This window comes from Buteo buteo, chromosome 5 (genome assembly GCF_964188355.1).
Source record: "Buteo buteo chromosome 5, bButBut1.hap1.1, whole genome shotgun sequence".
Classification (NCBI taxonomy): domain Eukaryota; kingdom Metazoa; phylum Chordata; class Aves; order Accipitriformes; family Accipitridae; genus Buteo; species Buteo buteo.
Window position 1 is genome coordinate 33170388 of NC_134175.1, and position 19977 is coordinate 33190364.

Genomic DNA, 19977 nt, shown 5'->3' on the forward strand with positions numbered 1-19977 from the left:
GTTACTATCTAGTTCTGCAGAATCTTAGTTTTCATTTTTATAGTTTTAAAATAAGTTTCTAGCTTTTATGTTGGCATAAGAAATCTCAATAATACAAATCATTAACATGATACAGTGGTATCGACATGGCCCTGCACAGGGTCTAAAACAATAGTTCTGGGCATTGTGAACTGCCTCTCCCAGCTAATGTAGCTCTCACCTGTGTGGCTGATAACTATGACAATTTAAATTTTACTATGATTAGAATCATAGAATCACAGAATGGTTTGGGTTGGAAAGGACCTTAAAGACCATCTAGTTCCAACCCCCCTGCCATGGGCAGGGACACCTTCCACTAGACCAGGCTGCTCAAAGCCCCATCCAACCTGGCCTTGAACGCTTCCAGGGATGGGGCATCCACAACCTCTCTGGGCAACCTGTTCTAGTGCCTCACCACCCACACAGTGAAGAACTTCCTTACATCTAATCTAAATCTACCCTCTTTCAGTTTAAAGCCATTACTCCTTGTCCTATCACTACATACCCTTGTGAAAAGTCCCTCTCTAGCATTCCTGTAGGCCCCCTTTAGGTGCTGGAAGGCTGCTATAAGGTCTCCCCAGAGCCTTCTCTTCTCCAGGGTGAACAACCCCAACTCTCTCAGCCTGTCTTAATAAAGATTACTTCCTTTACTGTCACATCAGGAAAGAGCACAGAGGGACCAGCAGTATTAAGGAAATAAACTACTGAATAGAATTTTATTTTGATAACAAAATTGAATTGTAACAGAAAGACTTTAAATATTTATTTTCTCTGTCTTATTTTTGAAATCCACTGGCCTGGAATACCCCTTGGCATTGGGGGCACAATGCTTTATTACACATGTTCAGGAGAAACAAGACATCAACAAAACTCTTTCCAAGTGGTCTGCAACTCTTCTTCCAGTAGTAGCCTAGTCTGTTCTGGGACAGGGATAACACCAGGTACATTTTTTCCTGGCTTTGTGGCCACAGTCACCACCCCTCAGCTACTTGCAGTCATATATCTGTAAGTGTCCCAGCTATGCATCTTATCCCATCTCCTCTTCATTGAAAAGCAACAAATATCTCTAACATGAAGACTTAGATTCTTAAATTATTGGATTGTTCTGGCAGGCAAATTGGGAGAAATTTGCCAATTGACATACCAGAAAAAAGCAGGGCACTTCTGACATTGCACAAAACAGACGCTTGGCCCTGCATCTTTCAGGGTTTGGTAAGTAAGCCACTAGTAGTGATTTTGCAGTTATGGAATGGTAAAAGCCCTAGAGTGGAGAAAACAAAATATTAGTTTGATTTCAGTTAATGCTTTCAAATGTGCAGATTCTATGTTTTTTTCACCTTGAAGAACACAGGAAAGGCCACAATTCATAAATGTTTGAGATTCTTACATTACTTTTTCAATCATAGAAGATATTTATAAGGTGATTTTCTATCTGATATATAAAGTACTTTGGATGAGAATCTAGAACAGGATTCTAAAGCCATTGTGTTCAGAAGAAACATGAGAAGTGAATAGGTATGTCATAACCCTAGATTTCCCTACTCTTCCTAATCAGCTTGTAGTAACAGTAAAGATGAGTAAATACTAAGGCATTACTCAATTAGAGGTATCCATTACTAAGTTAGAAACAAAGATAAAGCTATTGAAATGTGAGTATTTGGCCCAAAATAAGGTATTAAGCCTGAAAAGTCTGATTAAAAATCATGGTTGCAAGTGGATATGCTTTCTGTGCACCCAATGTGAACATTAATGGCCTTTTTTTAACATCTTAATGATTAGTTGAAAAGTCCACTGAAGTCATTTGGTTCTCCACCTTAACAACCTCAGGCACAGACTTTTGTTTAGGTTGTGATGGACCTGAGAAAATAAACCCATAGTGGTCAATGTCATTTTTCTAATGACAAACTCAGTGAGAAGTATCAATGCATGAGGTACTGATACAAGGTCCCTTTTTCAGGAAGCTAGAAACTAACTACAGAAAGCTGCTCTTACAATCCAGTATTATTTCCATTCTCCATTTTACCCTCTGACTCATGCCTTTTGAGCCAGTCAAAGAAGAATATTGTATATCCCTTCAGCTGGGTTATAGGTAATAATACCACATTTATCTTCTGTATCACTGAGGTTTTCTATCTGGAGTGAATACTACTGGAAGTAGTACCATTTTCATAACAAAAAAAAATCCAAATGAAAACCAGCCAAAAGAAGTCCAAACCCTAGCACTGAGGACCTTATTATTCTGGGAATGACATAAATTAGTCCCATGAACAATTTTTGTTTTGAATCACAAAAAGCCGTTTCTGGTAGTATATGGGTCTGTTCATCGCAGAAATAAACCACTCTTTTAAAGAGTAATATAGAAAAGAAACATAGGTATTTTACATAGAAATACTCAAAAGAAGTGGGATAATTTCAGAAAGAAATATTCTAGGCTCAAAAAAATAGATTGGAAATGTGTGGCTTTTTAAGCAAAAAGAACTCTCTGACAAGGTCTTTCTTGAGTTTCCTTGGCAGTGATGGCAAATGAATTTCTGGAATGAGGGACCTAAGAAAAGAACATAAACTAATTTTTGGTTTGCATGTTGTATTTTTTTTTCTTTTGGGGGAGGGGTGTGTGTGGAAAATCTTTAGTATTGATAGCAATGTTATAATTCTTTCTGCCCCAAAATACAGGCTAACAATACATGCCATTGATATAACCAAGTTTTACAGACTTCATTGATCAGAGACTATTTTCCAAAATTCTTACATAATTTGGAGTGTAAATATTCATGCCATCAGTCATATAAGTACTCATTCTCTCTATAAGAATTTTTTTCTTCTATGATGCAGAGTAGCTCATGTTGGTCTATGTGGATCTCCAAACTTCTTTTTTTCATTTCTTGGTCTGAACTTGTTTGAGTATTTTTCTGTCCCTAAAGAAAAGCAACAAAGCAGAGACAGATCTGCTGGAGAAATTCCTTTCACAATTTTCATGCATGAATGAGTGAAGCGGAAGAGGTTGGTGTACACAAAGAGATGTGGCATCTGCCCTGATAATTTTATGGCCATATGCCTTTTTAACTTGAACCTAGTGTTTGGATCCTTTGGTAAGTAAATCTCCCAGAGGCCTGCTTTTATCCTGCTGGTAAGCGTATATCCTGCTTACCAGGATAAAATGTGGCAAACCAGTGGGTCTCAAAGCACAATGTTATGTTATTCTGCTGTTAATAATATAAATAAGAAAACACACCTTGTGAAGTGTAGGGTAAAAAGATCAGAAGCTGAATTTTAGGTCTATAAGATTAGGATGGCTTCAAAGTTCCAGCAAGTCAATATTTTAAAAGCAAGATGCTATCTTCAAAAGGGAATGTGAATCTTCCTGGTGGTTATTTCTGGTAAAGAAATGGAGTGGTGAAACTCCAGCATTACTTATGACTTCATTAGAAATTATTGGTTAGAGAAAAAAGTCTTCATACTTTTAACCATAGTAAGGTAGATTGGGAGATTTTTGTCTTGTTGGTTTTTCCAACTACATTTGAATCTGCAGTTGTATGCATGTTTTTCAAATTTCCTTGGGGGGAAAAAATGTTTGGAACAGATGCTGATTTCAGTTACACTGCTGTAATCTTTGAAATCAATGAATTACTCCTGATTCAGTGTCACTAACAATATACAATATATTTTTATAGTTGAATATACAAAAAGGAAACTAAGAATTTGATGTCTTAGTCATTTCTGGGTTATTTTCTATTCAGTATGCACAAATGCCTCAATAATACCTTATTCCAGTTAAAGAAAATGTGTTGCAGAAAAATTTATACCTAGCCTAAGCAGGCCTAAGCTTCTACTGAATGCAGTAGAAATAATACTCTTTCATTAAATGTGATGTCTTGACACTGAACCCCCAGTTCCATTACTTGCTATTGTTCAGGCAACATATTTAAAAATTACAAGTTCTCCTGCTGAACTGACGCTTCTGCTTTGGGTATTATCTCTTTTCTCACAGCTAAGTTCTCAACTAGTGTAAATGGTTTTGCATAATGATTACATTCACTGATTCCTACTGATTTTCAGTAAAAAAACAAATAAAATTAATAATATCATGAGGGAACATATTTTATTATTAAAATTACTTAATTTTAATTAGGTTTTGGGAATGGTTTTTGTCTTCATTTCTTCAATAATGGTAATATGGTTTTGTGAAACTGTGGAAAATACACATTGTGCTTTACATATTTTGAACTGCAAGACAGAAATATGTTACATTTACATTTTTTCACCCGCACACTCTTTTCAAGTTGCCTTTTTAATAATAGTAATAATAATGATAATAATAATAATAATAATAATATGACAGCTCAGTTTTTCAGCTCTTTTTCCTAGCACTAGCTGAAAGGTACTGTCTGTTTATAATGGAGTACTTTACTGATGATGGTGAAGCTTAATATTTTAAAATTAGTCTATTTTTTCCCTGTTCACTCTAGTTAGTCTAGGCTACACCAAAAATTTTACAAAAAACAATAATTCCACTTTCCCTGGAGTGATATGCAAGGATCACCATGTATCTGAATCTGAGGCAACAGCACACACTTTGCAGAAGAGCCACTCCATCATTTGCATCACCTTTCTGATGTAAAAGTATGCCCATTATTTGCATTTAGTGTTTCAGGTTGAAGTGCTGATTTCCACCTAACATGACATTCCAAAAAATGCAAATAATGTACCAAGACAGAAACAAAAGTTGCGCCTTTAAGATGTGAAGTAATCATCATGCCCTATTTAGACCTTGTAAGAGCTCAGCTGAAATACTGAGTCCAGTTTTGGTTACCATTTCAAGAGATGAACTAGTGGAAGAGAGCTCAGAGGAAAATAATGAGAATAACCAGAGTTCTGGAAAACAAGATCTACATGGAAAGATTGAAGGAACAGTGATCACAACCTAAAGAAGAAAGGCAGCAACAATCAGTTTGCAAATAAGTAAAAGGTGCTGCACAAAGGATGATTAGTACTCTGTTCTCCAGATATGTAATGATTACCACAAGTGACAGTCTAAAATGACAACAGAAGGATTTAGATATCAGGAAACAATAAAGACAAGTGTCAGAATAAATATTTTTTATGAGATTGTGGAGTGTCCATCATTAAAAGTCTTTGAGAACATGTTAAACATGTATTAGAAATTACATAAATAAAGCTGATCCTACCTCTCCTAATCCCTTGCAGTCCAACTATTCCACAAGGACTTTAAATTATTCAGCTGAGACTTCTACTTCTTTCAGATTCATTGATTTATTGGTTCTCTGATTTCACCATCGTACTGTAAGTTGCCTGAACTCCATATTTTCTGTGTTGGCCCCAAGACGTGAAAGTTGTTGCATACTGGATTTGCGTCTCAGGATAATCACGCTCTTTTTGGTATTCCACGTTTCAAAACTGTAAGGGACCTCTTTTTCCTTTAAGAAAATAATTCCTTCTCATTTTAAGTTCACTTCAGGATGATGCCAGCTGCTTTGTATGCTGCATAAGCAAAGCCTTTTTGAAATCTCCACTAGAAATGAAACCTCAAGATGATGGAGATACAGCAATAACCATGGATGAAGAGTGTTCCACTCCTGACTTGTTTCTGTGACTGGTCTCTATGGCAAGGAATATGAAGGAACCAATGATCTGCAGCCTTGTTCAGCAAAATTATAATAGAGATTAAGTGACAGAGAACTATCTCACTTTGTTTTATTCTGGGCACAACTGCATTAAAAGCTGAGTGATTTCTACTTGGAGATGTTGCCTAGTCAAAAGAGAACTAATTGCTACAAAGAGAAAATTACTTTCTGTTTTGAACACTCAGATGATGCAATCTACACCTCACCATCAAATATAAAAATTTGCAGATTTTGGGCAGAAGAAATAGCTATAAAAATTCACTGAGTGCTACCACCTATGAGGCATATTAAGTCTTTGATCACATAAAGCACATCTTCTTCCTACCAGTTTATCTCAGAACATATCTGAGGGATCTAGCCTCTGTAAAACACAATACAATATCTTTAAAGTGAAAATAGAATTACTAAATTAGTCTTTCAAAGTAGAGAAAACTAAACATTCTGATTGACAGGAAAATACTTTATCTGAGCTGATCAAATTTTTGGTTCCCTTTGGTTGCCACCTTTTTGACTGATTTGAGAGGGAGGGACTACACATCAGTCTTCATTGGTGGCAACTCAGTTACATAAGGCTATTTCTCAGCTGTATATAGCCTTTGCAGCTGACATGATTTGATGAACATTTAGTCCACTAAAATGACACTGCATTCTATAATTTGTGTTAATTAATTAGAAATAAGTTAATTACACTTACTGCTTAAAATGTTCATATAGCAACAAAATAGGGGGATACATAGCAGTGTATCCGATGAGCAGCTGTGAAAAAGGCCGAGACAAATTTATCTAGAAATCTCATGTTATGCTAATTATTCCTGGTGCTGTACTCAGTTGCTGGAAATAATTATATGAATTGTCTTCAAGCTCTATGCTTAAACAGGTGTGTACTGTTTACAGGCTACATTTAAAGGCTGGATGGATATTATGTATGCAGCTATTGACTCAAGAGATGTAAGTACTGCAAATATTTATCTTTTTTTTTCTTGATGTCTCTCTATCAACAAGTGTGTCTTTATATATCTTCCAAAAGCAATTCATATCCATACAATAGAATGAAACAAAATTAAATTAACTAAAATGAGATTCTGCTGTAACAAATTCTGGAAAACTAAATGCAAACTACCAGATGCTGTCAGTAATAGATGGAATGGACAAAATACATTGATATAAATGACAGGCGTGTTGTCCAAACACAAAATATTAAGGACATTTTGCCCAAGGTTGCTGCTTGTTCAGTTCAAATTTTCACATGATATCTTAGGAATGATATTTCACATTTTTTTTTCTTAGGTATTACAGCAACCCAAGTACGAAGACAACCTGTACATGTATTTGTATTTTGTCATCTTTATCATTTTTGGGTCTTTTTTCACCCTGAACCTGTTCATTGGTGTTATTATTGACAACTTCAATCAGCAAAAAAAGAAGATAAGTATTGTTTCATTTATCTTCTAAGGATGTTCTAAAATACTGCATTTTTACATGTGCATGATATATGGAATGTACACCCAAGGTTTGTTCAAAATTGAAAAAGCTGAAGTATATTAGGATAAAAAATCTTACCAAGATGTAGTATGCATTAATGTCATAAGATTTTACATTGTAGTGAATGGGACAGACCCTCCTGTTTTCAATGTCCATTTTAGTCTTTCTCAAGTCATCTGCTTTTCTATGCCTAAACTTCATGAAATCTCCTTATATGATCAAACTTCTGATTTAGGCCTCTACATTAGAGCACTTGTAATTTCTTGATGAATTTCTTCTTGATTTGTAGTGATTCTATCAGCACACAAAAAATAGCTATGTGGTTATGAAAAATAAAGCATTATTTCATCACACTACTACAGATGCTGGTTTAATGATCCCAGGTATTCAAGTTCTATTTTGTGGCAACTGAACAGTCTGAAACTATACAGAACAGGAGTGGTTTGTAACTATCTCAGGGCCATTTTTTATTGTTTCATAGTGCAGATGTAGCTAATCTCACTGGTACATACAGGTGGTCTGGGCATCAGATGCTCATCTTTAAAATCATTTTCTGTAAATAGATAAGGTAATGAAAGCTAAAGGACATAAGCAGCTATGAATTACTAGTTTAATTTTACCTTACTGGACTTCATCACTTTCTTTGGGTTTATGTTAGTAATGAGAGATGCTAAGATTTTTGGAAGCTCTACATGTTAGAGGCCTAGAGGTATATGGTTAGGGAGCCTTTCCAGTGTACTGTGCATGCACTCTCATGTCTTCAAGCTTCCCAAACACTCCTCCACAAAAGGGCTGCATCCAGTCCTATGTGTTCATAGACATTCCTGGAATTAGATGTCTGCACGTATCTTTTATCCAGGAAAAATTTACTTCAAGACGTATGTGGAGTCTGATGGGGTTTCATTCAAGCTGTCTCTACAAGAAAGTTACTATGGGCAGTGGATTTTGGTTAGGTTGCCATGAAAGACCCATAATTCTCTCTTTATCTTCACTGCCAGACTCCAAAGGCCAGTTCTGGCTTTTGCTAATCAGAACTTAATTGAACATGGAAGCTAATCAAGATAAAAGACTTGAGAGTATTTTGCTGTTAACAGTATCAAGAACACTTCAATCTTCAGCTTAGTTTCTCCAAAGTCTGATAATCTATCTTCTCAAAAACCTTGAAGACTTTGAGTCTCAGTGTTAATGTTGTGATTGCTAAACTAGAGATAGCTAAAGCATTAATGCATCCATGTACTGAAAACCTGACTTTGTCTGCTTCCATTGTTTCATTAAAATCACAGTTCAGAAGTGACAGTACTGAGCAGCCCAGACTATTTGAGTTTATCTCAGATGCTGTTTATTGCATCTCTTCCTACAAAAGAGGTATTGAAAAGGATTTCTTGGAGTTCAAGGAAAATATAGAAAAATGCTGCATTATTTTTAGTGAGATGCAATACTGGATGTTCAGACAACTTCTGGACTAAATGCATAGGTTGCATTTGATACCAAAGAGATTTTTCCCAATTCGGTCTTCTTGATTTTCATGAAATAAATAAATAAATCACGTTTCTCTTTAAGAGTTTTTTCAACACTGCATATAAATGTGATTATAATCAGTTTTGATTTCATGTTTTTACTTTGGAGGTCAAGACATATTTATGACAGAAGAGCAGAAGAAATACTACAATGCAATGAAAAAGCTGGGATCCAAAAAACCACAAAAACCTATACCAAGACCAGGGGTAAAATTATTTATATACATCAGACCAATATCTATTTATGAACAGCTGAGTTTTTATTGATGATGGAGCAGAAATATGCCCATGTGAAAACTATCATTAACTAGTGTATCAGCAAAAATGGAAAATAAAAACATAGTAAAAAAAATTATTTCCCCTTGCAACCATTTTAGGCATGAATATACAGACAAAGAAGGTTGAACTAAGCTGTTGCATTCACTTTAATTTGACTACTCTATTTAAGATCACTAGTTACATTTTTATTGAAGTCTCATAGGCCTTACTGCAAATACTTTTCTACTTTCTTCTAACAGGAGAAGAAAAACAATTACAGTTTGTATTGGATGTTTCTTTTTTTCTTTTCTCCTTAGAACAAATTCCAAGGCATGGTCTTTGATTTTGTGACACAGCAAGTATTTGACATCAGCATCATGATTCTTATTTGTCTTAACATGGTTACCATGATGGTAGAAACTGATGATCAGAGTGAAGAAATGGAAAATATTTTATACTGGATAAACCTGGTGTTCATTGTCCTTTTCACTGGAGAATGTGTCCTGAAATTAATTTCACTTCGTCATTACTATTTCACTATAGGCTGGAACATTTTTGATTTTGTAGTTGTCATCCTCTCAATAGTAGGTAAGTCTGGTTTATTAAACTAAAAAGTGAGTAAAATTGATATAAGATAAACTCCTACTCAAATAGAGCTATATGGTTGGCTTTTCCCATTGCAAGGTTTACAACCAAGTCATGCAACTTTTCATTTTATCTAATAATTTACCTAATCTAACCATCAAAACTGTTACAACCATTCAACATATATTGCACCTGCAAATATTAAGTATAACAGAAATTATGCAAGTGGAATCTACAGAATATCTTTAAATGCTACATAGAACCACCAATTTAAAAACTATTTTTCTAAATTTCTACTATGATATGGAGATTAAGTGGTAACGTATCTTGGTTTTATTTTTTTCTGTTTTAGGTATGTTTTTAGCCGAGATGATTGAAAAGTATTTTGTGTCCCCCACACTATTCAGAGTCATCCGACTTGCCAGAATTGGTCGAATCCTGCGTCTCATTAAAGGCGCTAAGGGAATCCGCACTCTGCTTTTTGCTTTGATGATGTCTCTTCCTGCTTTGTTCAACATTGGTCTGCTGCTGTTCCTGGTCATGTTTATCTATGCGATATTTGGCATGTCCAACTTTGCCTATGTTAAGCGGGAAGCTGGTATAGATGACATGTTCAACTTTGAAACGTTTGGCAACAGCATGATCTGCCTATTTCAAATTACCACATCTGCTGGCTGGGATGGTTTGCTAGCCCCAATTCTTAACAGTGGGGAGCCAGACTGTGACCCTAACAAAGCTCATCCGGGGAGCTCCGTTAAAGGCGACTGTGGTAACCCTTCCGTTGGGATTTTCTTCTTTGTCAGCTACATTATCATATCATTTCTGGTGGTGGTGAACATGTACATTGCTGTGATTTTGGAGAACTTTGGTGTTGCTACTGAAGAAAGTGCTGAACCCTTGAGCGAAGATGACTTTGAGATGTTCTATGAAGTCTGGGAGAAGTTTGATCCTGATGCAACACAATTCATGGAATTTGAGAAATTGTCTGATTTTGCAGCAGCACTTGAGCCTCCTCTTCACCTACCCAAACCAAACAAAGTTCAACTTATTGCAATGGATCTACCCATGGTAAGCGGTGACAGAATTCACTGCCTTGACATCTTGTTTGCTTTCACAAAGCGTGTTTTGGGGGAAAGTGGGGAGATGGATGCCCTCAGAATACAGATGGAAGATCGGTTTATGGCATCCAATCCTTCCAAAGCTTCCTATGAACCAATTACAACCACATTAAAAAGAAAACAGGAGGAGGTATCTGCTGTCATTATTCAACGGGCCTATAGACGTCACCTTTTAAAACGAACAGTAAAACAAGCTTCCTTTATCTATAACAAAAACAAAACTGAAGGAGGGGCTGGTCAGGGTATGAAAGATGAAATCCTTATTGACAAGTTAAATGAAAACTCATTTACAGAAAAAACCGATATAACTGCATCAACAGCAGTTTGTCCACCTTCTTATGATCGTGTAACAAGGCCAGTCAAAGAAAAGCATGAAAAGGAAGATAAAGATGTTCAGAAATAAAAGCAAATACCAAGCAAAATCATCTATGTGCAAAATTGTTCATACCCTGTAAGGATCATGTGTTTGCGTCAACAGGACTCCTGCTGGAGGTCTATGCCAAACTGACAATTTTTACAAATATACTGTACATTAAAGGTCAGTGCCTATTAAAAGACAGTGACCCCTCGTCAGTGACTGTGACTGTGATATGGGGAAACAACCTTGAGAGGAGGTTACTGTTCTCACTACCAGCTGACACTGCTGAAGAGGAGAGAAAAAATGGCTACTCAGACTGTAGGGACCAGTAAAAGGGGTGCAAACCAAGTATTTGTGTGTTTAGCATAAAACAATACAGTAACTGTATCCACTGTTTGCATTTCAACTGCCACACACATCATATTTTTACAAAATCTGTGTTGGTGGATTCATCTTATTTTTATTCATATGTTGTTTATTATATGTGACTATTTTTGTAAATGGGGCTTCTGTTGGGGAAGGGCATTAAGTACACCTTTACAGGTACAAGGGCCAGGTGTTCTATTATACGACTAATATACACACAGAAATTATTTGCATGAAGGCATGCTGCACTTATAGATCATGCATGAAAATAACATTAAGTCACAAAGAACAACAGATTTTTTTAGCGCAGTGTTTCTGGAAAGGAATAACAGATTTTGAGGTGCTTAATTAATGTATTCATGTTGTACCACATCCAAACAAGTCTGGGTATGCCTGTAAAGTCCCCTATAACTCACAAGAACAGTAGAGACAGATTATTTTTTGCACAGACCATTAATTTTCAGAAAGTGCAAACTTCTTTCTAGGTCTGGAGTCACAGATTTTGTCTTTGTCAAATGTCTTTCTGCCTACGAGTACTAAATGAATCTGCCTCAGCCCTCCAAATTGATCAAAAAGAGCCCTTTATAAAGTTGTTCTGCTTTATCCTGCAGTATTGTTTAGCCATCTTCAGCTCTCAGTAAGGTTGATGTTGTACCTGTTAATGAAAAGCCCTCTGCTATGTAAATAGTAATTTTTAACCTGTGGTGCATGTTTGAGCAAACAGATAATGACCTTAGCACATTTATTGCATCAAATATGTACCACAATAAATGTAGTGTGCAAGCATTCAACAGGTAAAATTATGTATTATCTACCATTATAGATAGTTTGGATGCTATCAGTGCATGTTTATATTGCCTATGCTGCTGTTCCTTTGACTGTCCAGGATTCTTAAATATGGGAAGCCATACATCAGAGCTAAATGAAATAAACTACTCAACAAGACCTCATTCCTCCATACCATTAAGCAATATTTTGCAGCTATTTAGGAGCTTATTTGTTTTACATTTTTGAATTTTCAGTGAAAAGCATATAGTGTATATCCAAACTGTACAGACATGTTGAAAACTACTAAACCTGTTGAAAATAATGTTAGAATTTTATAAGCAAATATAAATACTGTAAAAATCATTTTATTTTATTTTTCAGCATTATGTACATAAAACAAGAACTGAATTTTATCTTCAGGTTGATACCACACCATTTTTGTTACTTTCTGTCCATAGCACTTTTTCACAGAAGAACTCCAGAGAACAAGATATAACTAAGAGAATGGATAGCTGTATGTTCTTATTTTTTACAATATCTGCACACATGCCAATACTTTCTGCGAAATAAGTTTATAATTTGCTTCTAAAAATCTAAGGTTTTTTTGCAGTTGGGAAATGGTGTAAAGTTAAAATTGAATGTCTAAGCAGTGCCTGCATCATAAGATTTCAGATACAACCTTTCTTTCACAGAACCCTTAATCTTTTCTCATATTTACTCACATATTTTTTTCTGATTCATGATGCACTAGAACAGTTCTAAATGTTATCTTGGGTCCACAATATTTTTTCACAAAGAGAAAGTAGCAAAATTGTATAATCCAACACATCAGGACATTTTATGTTTCTTACACAGGAAAATTAAATATAGATTACTTTTATTAAAATTATTGACTAATACTGTATTAGTGAACTGCATGCAGGAAAATGCTACTATTACCCTAACTGATGCTAAAGAACATTATTAATGCGCCGATATAATAAAGATTCCATTTTTTATTGTATGTTCCTTTTGTCTTTATTATCTGACATCAATATAAAAAAGGTATGCTTCTAAAACCACAGAAGGAGAGGATACTGAAAACCTTTACAGTCAACTATACTGTTTTTCCACATAAGCAAATTCTTGGGACTTGCTTGTTAGTCACCAATGAGGAGTTTCTAATTCAATGCATGTTAGACACTGAGCATGATGATTCTGCATGTATCAACAGTAGTGCCCCGAGTAACTTCACGAGTTCATGCAGCAGCTCCATGCAGTGGGGTACTCAACCATCAAATACCAGAGCTGTCCTGAGTGTGTCCCAGAAGGCTCAGAGCATTTAGAGGAATGAGAACTGAGCATTCATGAGTTTACAAAGAGAAAAAGGGGACTGAAAATAGTACTAGATACATGACATTCCCCGACTTGGATTATGGAACCAGTTTATTCTTGCTACTTACTATCCACAGATAGGCTATAGTACGTCTTCTATTCAAGTGGACTTCTGAAAAAGGTGAATTGGCATCAGAGTGAATAACCATTGGTCTTTTCCTGAGGAATTTTTAAGAATCTCTCTGGAAGCACCACATTACTAGAAGCTATCATTTGTGGATACTGATATGGAAAAATGCAAATGCAGCTGGAAAGTGGGCTTGTTGGTTATTCTTTATCAATTGCTTCAGTGAATTTCTGAAAATGTTCATTTTATATGCTTACATATTTTTATGTTGCATTCCCCTACAGCTTTCAGAACATGGTTTAGTGGACATAGTTGACGGTTGGACTCAATGATCTTGCGGGTCTTTTCCAACCTAAATAATTCCGTGATTCCATGATTCTATGAACTTACAATGAAAACACTGAGAGGTGAATACTGAACCTAGTATAATACCAGTTTATGAGCAATTGTATTCCGTATGCTCAGTTGCTAATGCAGAAATAAAATTTGATAGCATCTTCCTTGAAACTTTTCCTTCAAATTGTTCTGAAAAGCATTATTAAAAAAAAAAGTCAAAAACTTTGATAGAAAAGTGTAAGTATCAAAATTAAAAGATAAATATTTTCAGATTAATATGTAGATAAAATATGTCTTAAAAGGTTATCTTAAAAGTATGTAAATTATCCACAAACTGACAGGAATAATAGACTGCTTTAAGGTAGTAAATTGAATAATATTTTTTAATATTCTATACACAGCTTTTTAAACTTTGCTTTTCTCAAGGAAGTAGTTTTTAGATAAATGAGAACTATGCTACTGTCACTGCAGCTCATAGGTCATGGCCAGCAAAAATACTTGTTTCTCATACCTGCTCTAGGTTTTCAGTGTTACAGAAGCTGAAATGTTACTTCAGAACAAATAGAGCACCACTTAAACATAACAGGAAATTTTGAGGATCATCTTGGCCAACAAGGGAAAAACAAATATTCTTACATATTACTTCTTTGGCACCTTCCTGACAGTGGGGATGAGAAGTGTGTAATGGAGTACCGCCATGTGTGATGCATTTGTTAGGAAAGCTTACTCTGAGCGCTCCCCGCTAGAAGAATCAGCTTCACCTACCAATTCAGTGCGAGGTGGGTTTGTCTCCTTGTACTAAATGGCGTTATTGACGGTTTTCATGTTGCACGGACAACACAGCCATTCTAAAGTACCGTTATTTAGCAATGGTTGGTTGTTTCTGGTGTCTAGAAACAATGACTGAGGATGCTTTCACCTCCAGGGGAAAACCTGAATTTTACTAGTCTTTGCAACTCTGTAATTCCCTAGGAGGAAAAAAAGAGGGGAAAAAAAAAAAAAAAGAACTTTCTGTATTTGATTTTACCCCATTGCAATTTCATCTCTACAGAGAAGCTTCACATAACTTGAAGTGCTCAGCATTGAGACACTTTATGAAACATATGGAGTGTGAGCCACTTCGTCGTATGTCCAGCCAAAAAAAGCAAGAAAACGAATTCTCAAAGCTTTCCGTCCAGCGCTCGGGCAGTGACTGCCTGACGGCTGTAAGCCCTCCTGAAGGGGAGCCGGCGAGACCACTCGTCCCCGCCGACAGGGGGCGCCGCACCCCCAGCCAGCACCGCCCGTCAAGGTGCGTTCAAACCCCTCCCCCTCCGCCTCCCACCCAATGGTACGGGACCTCCCGTCCAGGTGGTCCCGCCCCCATCTCCCGAGAGCCCAATAGGCCGCCAAACACGCTCCGGCGTTTTCCCCAAGTTTTTCTTCCCGTGTCTCTCCCGCCTCCTTTCCCTCCAAACCAATGGCAGCGGGCGCTCCTGCTAGCCAGCCAATGGCAGCGTGCGGCCAGGCTCTCCCTCGCCCTTCCGGAGGGCCCCCTCAGCGACGCTGGGTAGCAACGATGGACGCCGAGGTGCAACAGGTGGGCGCTGCCGCCGGGCGCCGTCCCGTCCCGTCCCGGGCCTCTCCGCGGGCGTGGGGCTGCGCAGGGGCTGGGACCGGCGGGTGGGAGGGCGGCGAGCCGCAGGAGAGGGCGGTGGAGCCTAGGGCAGGAGGAGCCTAGGGCAGGAGGGCGAGCGGCCAGAGGAGGCCGGTCCGGGATGGTCGGCGCGGTCTCCTGCCGTCCCGGGGTGAAGCGTTTGCACGAGTGAACCGAGGCCGCCTCTTCCGCAGGCCCTGCTCAATTATTACTGCCAAGAAGGCTACTTCCACCACGTCCGGGCTGCGGCGGATGAGGCGCTGGGGCGTGTGGGCAGCGATCCGGTGTTCCTTTTCTACCGGGCCTACGGCGCCCTGAGGACAGGTAACGTGGGGCTGGGGAGCTGGTTGTTGAGCACTGTCCCTCCACCACCCTCCCAAAACGCTGGTCTTCCTCGCGTCACCAAATTCAGTCTTTAGTCTACTACATGGAAAGAAAGCAGTGTTATGGAGACTGAATGTTTTTCATGTTGAAAAGGTTACTAGTGTTTCATGATCTATCACTGCCCCCCACCCCCCAGTTTCAATGAAATTGATCTAGAGAACATAGTGCTGAAGTTAGAAATAATGAGTATCTCTCCTTTTTTTTTTTTTTTTTTTTTTTAAATGTTTACATGAATGTCAGTCAGGTAAACAGGTTCCTCGGAGGGAATTTGAGCCCTGCCCAAATGCCCATTGCATTGTATCACAAAGATAAATTTGCTTGTTCCAGCTAATATCTCTTCCCTTCAGTGCAGCTGCATCTAACTTTGTTGTATTCATCTGCCTCAGAGGAGCTGACAGCTAATACCTATTGGGAAGATCTTTTTGTACATTAAACTGTTTTGAGGAGTTTATTTAGCTAAATCCATATTTCAAGTCTGTCACAGAATACTAACAAGTAACCCAAAGTGGAGGAGGGCTGTGGCAGGGGGCTAGGAAGGATTCAAAAGATTTTGAGGTGGTCGGTCTGTTTCCAAACTCCCTGACTTTGTTTGTTTTACAATCATACATTCCTGTTTTTCAAGTTATTGTCTCTTCTGTTGATGTTCAAAAGATTCACACAAACAAGGGAAAAATCCTGGCTATATAAAGAAACAGGAACAAAAAGAGCTGCTCAATGCCCTGTATAAAACAAATAATAAAGATGATTTTCATCTTTATGGCAGTTGGCAGAACTAGCACATAGCTCCTTTCAAGTTCTCTGCATTGAGATGCTTTTTTCTTTCTTGTGTCTTTTTGAAAGACTTGCACAAACAAGTGAAAATGCATGTGTGAATAATGAAGGAAGTTATGAAGAAAGTGTTTTCAAAAACAAAGAAGAAAAAATAGAGGGAAAAATTTAAGTCAGATTGAGGTTTGATGCTGTTATTCTCTGTCTTAAAAATGTTATAGCCTATTCTGCACTTGTTTTCACTAGGTGACATCCAAGAGGGTATTCGTCAGTTGGAGTCTATTAAAAACAAACAGGAGGTGTCACTTTGTACAATGATGGCTCTCATTTATGCCCATAAAAAGAGCCCTAATCCAGGTATGCTCATTAAGACAATACTGCTTCATGTTTTAGAGAGCTGTGTGTGAAGATCTGAGAGTTGTAGACTAATTCTGCCTAATTTAAAAAGGTATACTCCAGCTTTGCATTTGACATAGTATCTAGTCGTGAGCTGAGTGACACTTACCAAGATTGTAAACAAAAATACCAAAACACAGAACTGTGAAGAGTAAGACTGAACGGTAAAATAAAACACCAAAAAAACCCCAAACCCAAACTAACTTATCTACCATGATGGAAAATCTTTTATGGAAAAAAAATAATTAAGCTTCTTGTGATTGTGATTCATTCTTGTCTGATATTGGTACTTTTGAGCAGAACTGCAACTTAAGAAGTCATTAAAGCCGTGCTGTTTCTATCTTTCAAGTTACCCTGACCTTACAAAGGGGGAAGACAATCTTGTGAACATTGATATTCCTTTCTCCAATCTGAAAACTGGGTTATTTTTCTTAGAATTATATTCTCATAAACACAGTTGGTTTATCAAGTAATCTGAGTTGTCATTAAAGTATTGCCCTGGTATCTTCCTGACTGTGCAGATTTATAACTGTTACTGACAATTTTGTTAAGCAGTATGATGTGAAACAGCTCTGACTAATGACATCACTCTTATTTGAGTCCCTAAAGATTAATATTGTAGGGCAGCAAAATTATCATGCATTTCAAGACTCTGAGAAAGTCATGGCAGTAAGAGTCAGACATTTGATTTTAATGGCTCCTAAAAAAGGACCAGAAATGAATGTGGGTAAAAAAATATTTGGCAGTAAGTCCCACGCAACAAATGAAATTATTATTTGGGATTAACCTGATGAGAGCAACTGACAGTAACAATGAGGATGTAAGAAAATGAACTTTAGAGTTAAGAAACACATCACACATTTTCCAGGGATTCTGGAGCTAAACTGTCTTGTGTTCAGCATTTTAGGCGGCTCTACAGTTAACTGTTTACTTATTTGGCAGACACTGATGTAAAAGTGAACCTTATTGTCAGGTTTCCATTTATCTGGCAGAAGTCTTAGCTACAAATCTAAGGTTTAATAAATAGCAGGGTTCTTGCACAAATGACTGTGTTGATGGGAGCCATCTTCTGTCTTTTACATCTGTACCTGGTTAATATTTTCAACTGGGAGGCATTGCCTGTGTGTTTATCAACATATAATACAGAAAACAAGGTTTGCTTTGGAACCCCTGGGTTATGTGCTGCTCTTTTGTAATACTTTGAGATGTTATCAACAAAAGCTCTGATCAAAACCTTTTCAGATCGAGATGCTATTCTAGAGTTGGATGCAAAAATGAAGGAGCAACGTAAAACGGCAGGACAGCAGGCTCTGTATTTTGCTGGGCTATTTTTGTGGCATCTTGGTCGTGAGGACAAAGCCCGTGAATATGTTGATAGAATGATCAAAATTTCTGGTGGTGGTAAAGAGGTAACGTTTTTCCTATATAAAATAGTAATAGGACCATGTATGCTGTGAAGTTAGACTTATTGCACCAATGCTATTTGGAGGTTTCCTTTAAGTGTTTTGTGTTCTAATTCTTTCTTAATGTCATAAATTCATTTGACAGGGCCAGGTAGAATTCAGCATAATGATTTTTTTTGTCCGCTAAGTATTCATTTTCACTTAATACATGAGAGGTCTGCATTGACCAATGGAAATAACATGTAGTTATGCCAATTTTTCTACTTGATACTGAGCATCATAATTCCCCGCAAAAAACTAAGCGTGATAGTCTCACTAGAGGGAGACATCTGTTTTGAATCTGAAGACTCAAAAATAGCCAGAGGATCAAGGATTTAAGTTTTCAGCAGTTGTTAAAGGCAAAATTTGCCTAGAGTTTTACTGAATGTAATTTATTTTAAAATCTGTGTAAGTGTTGTATGTAGCAATGTCTTCTGTATTTATATACAGACATCAAATTTCACTAGAATCTTTAATCTCTAAAGAGGTTTGTGAAAACTTGCTGGGTTTTTTTTTAAAGGAGGTATCAGCTTCAATTCAAGGAGAGAAAGAACAAAAAAAAGTTGGGTTTTTTTTTGTAGTTACACACCCTCAAGGCAGAGCTGTTAAAATTGAATGCATAATTGTTCTCTTATGACACTAGTATTAAACACGAATGTTTCTGAATTGTTCCTCTGTGTGGTTCAGTACATTGCTGAATTTGTAATCTAGTTTTATGGTTTATATTTACGTGAGTTAGAAATCTGCAACTATTCTAAACACTAATTTCTGAAATTACATTATGAATTTAAGTAATGCCTTAGCTTTTGAACTGTCACTGATTATTTATTAAAATTTCTAGTTATTTTTAATTACTGGCTAATTTTTACTAATGAAATAATTAAGGACATCACAAAGCATTAATATGTTAATTTCTAAAAAGACTAGGGATATGCCATTTTGGTAAAATAACAGTATTTATGCCTTTGCTTATTGAAACCGTAGTAGTTGGGTTTTGTTTGCTTGTTTTTGTTTTTAAGAGACCGTATTTGGGAATGTTGCTTAGTGGGAAATATTTCCAGCTGAAGTATTTAATGGACTTGAAATTTTTTTTTTTTTTTTTTTTTTTACAGAGGGTCATACACATACATAAAAATGTACATTAGCATTTAAATATATAGAAAACAAATAGTTTTCCTTTTTTCTAAGTTCACTTATGCTTATCCCTTTTCCTAGTTTGACAATACAAAGTTATGTGCACTTCATTTTTTTCAGGAGGTGGTTAGGGGAGCTTAAACTTAGTGAAATATGATTTGCTTAGTATATGCAGTTCCTTTTGATAAGATACTTTATGTACTCCTTATATAGAAGTAAAACATCTCCCTTTTTTTAAAATGCATGAGTGTATGGATTTCAGCCAATTTCTGTTGCATAACAAAACCATGACCTGGATTGTTAGCAATTACAAAATATGGCTCTTCTA

The 19977-nt window shown here is 36.9% G+C and overlaps 2 protein-coding genes across 9 annotated transcripts in view; both read left to right on the top strand.

The window, feature by feature from the left end:
- Positions 1-12961, top strand: part of LOC142031311 (sodium channel protein type 1 subunit alpha) — a 68142-nt gene extending 55181 nt beyond the window's left edge. For all 7 annotated transcript variants that reach the window (XM_075028538.1, XM_075028539.1, XM_075028543.1 and 4 more), the window contains 5 exons: positions 6555-6608; positions 6948-7085; positions 8762-8866; positions 9235-9505; positions 9855-12961. In XM_075028538.1, coding sequence (XP_074884639.1) covers positions 6555-6608; positions 6948-7085; positions 8762-8866; positions 9235-9505; positions 9855-11023 — 1737 coding nt within the window. In that variant the 3' untranslated portion in view covers positions 11024-12961. The remainder of the gene's footprint in view (positions 1-6554; positions 6609-6947; positions 7086-8761; positions 8867-9234; positions 9506-9854) is intronic.
- A 2464-nt stretch (positions 12962-15425) lies between these two features.
- TTC21B (tetratricopeptide repeat domain 21B) overlaps positions 15426-19977 on the top strand; it is a 44904-nt gene continuing 40352 nt past the window's right edge. For both annotated transcript variants that reach the window (XM_075028545.1, XM_075028546.1), the window contains exons 1-4: positions 15426-15468; positions 15720-15849; positions 16924-17034; positions 18316-18482. In XM_075028545.1, coding sequence (XP_074884646.1) covers positions 15448-15468; positions 15720-15849; positions 16924-17034; positions 18316-18482 — 429 coding nt within the window. In that variant the 5' untranslated portion in view covers positions 15426-15447. The remainder of the gene's footprint in view (positions 15469-15719; positions 15850-16923; positions 17035-18315; positions 18483-19977) is intronic.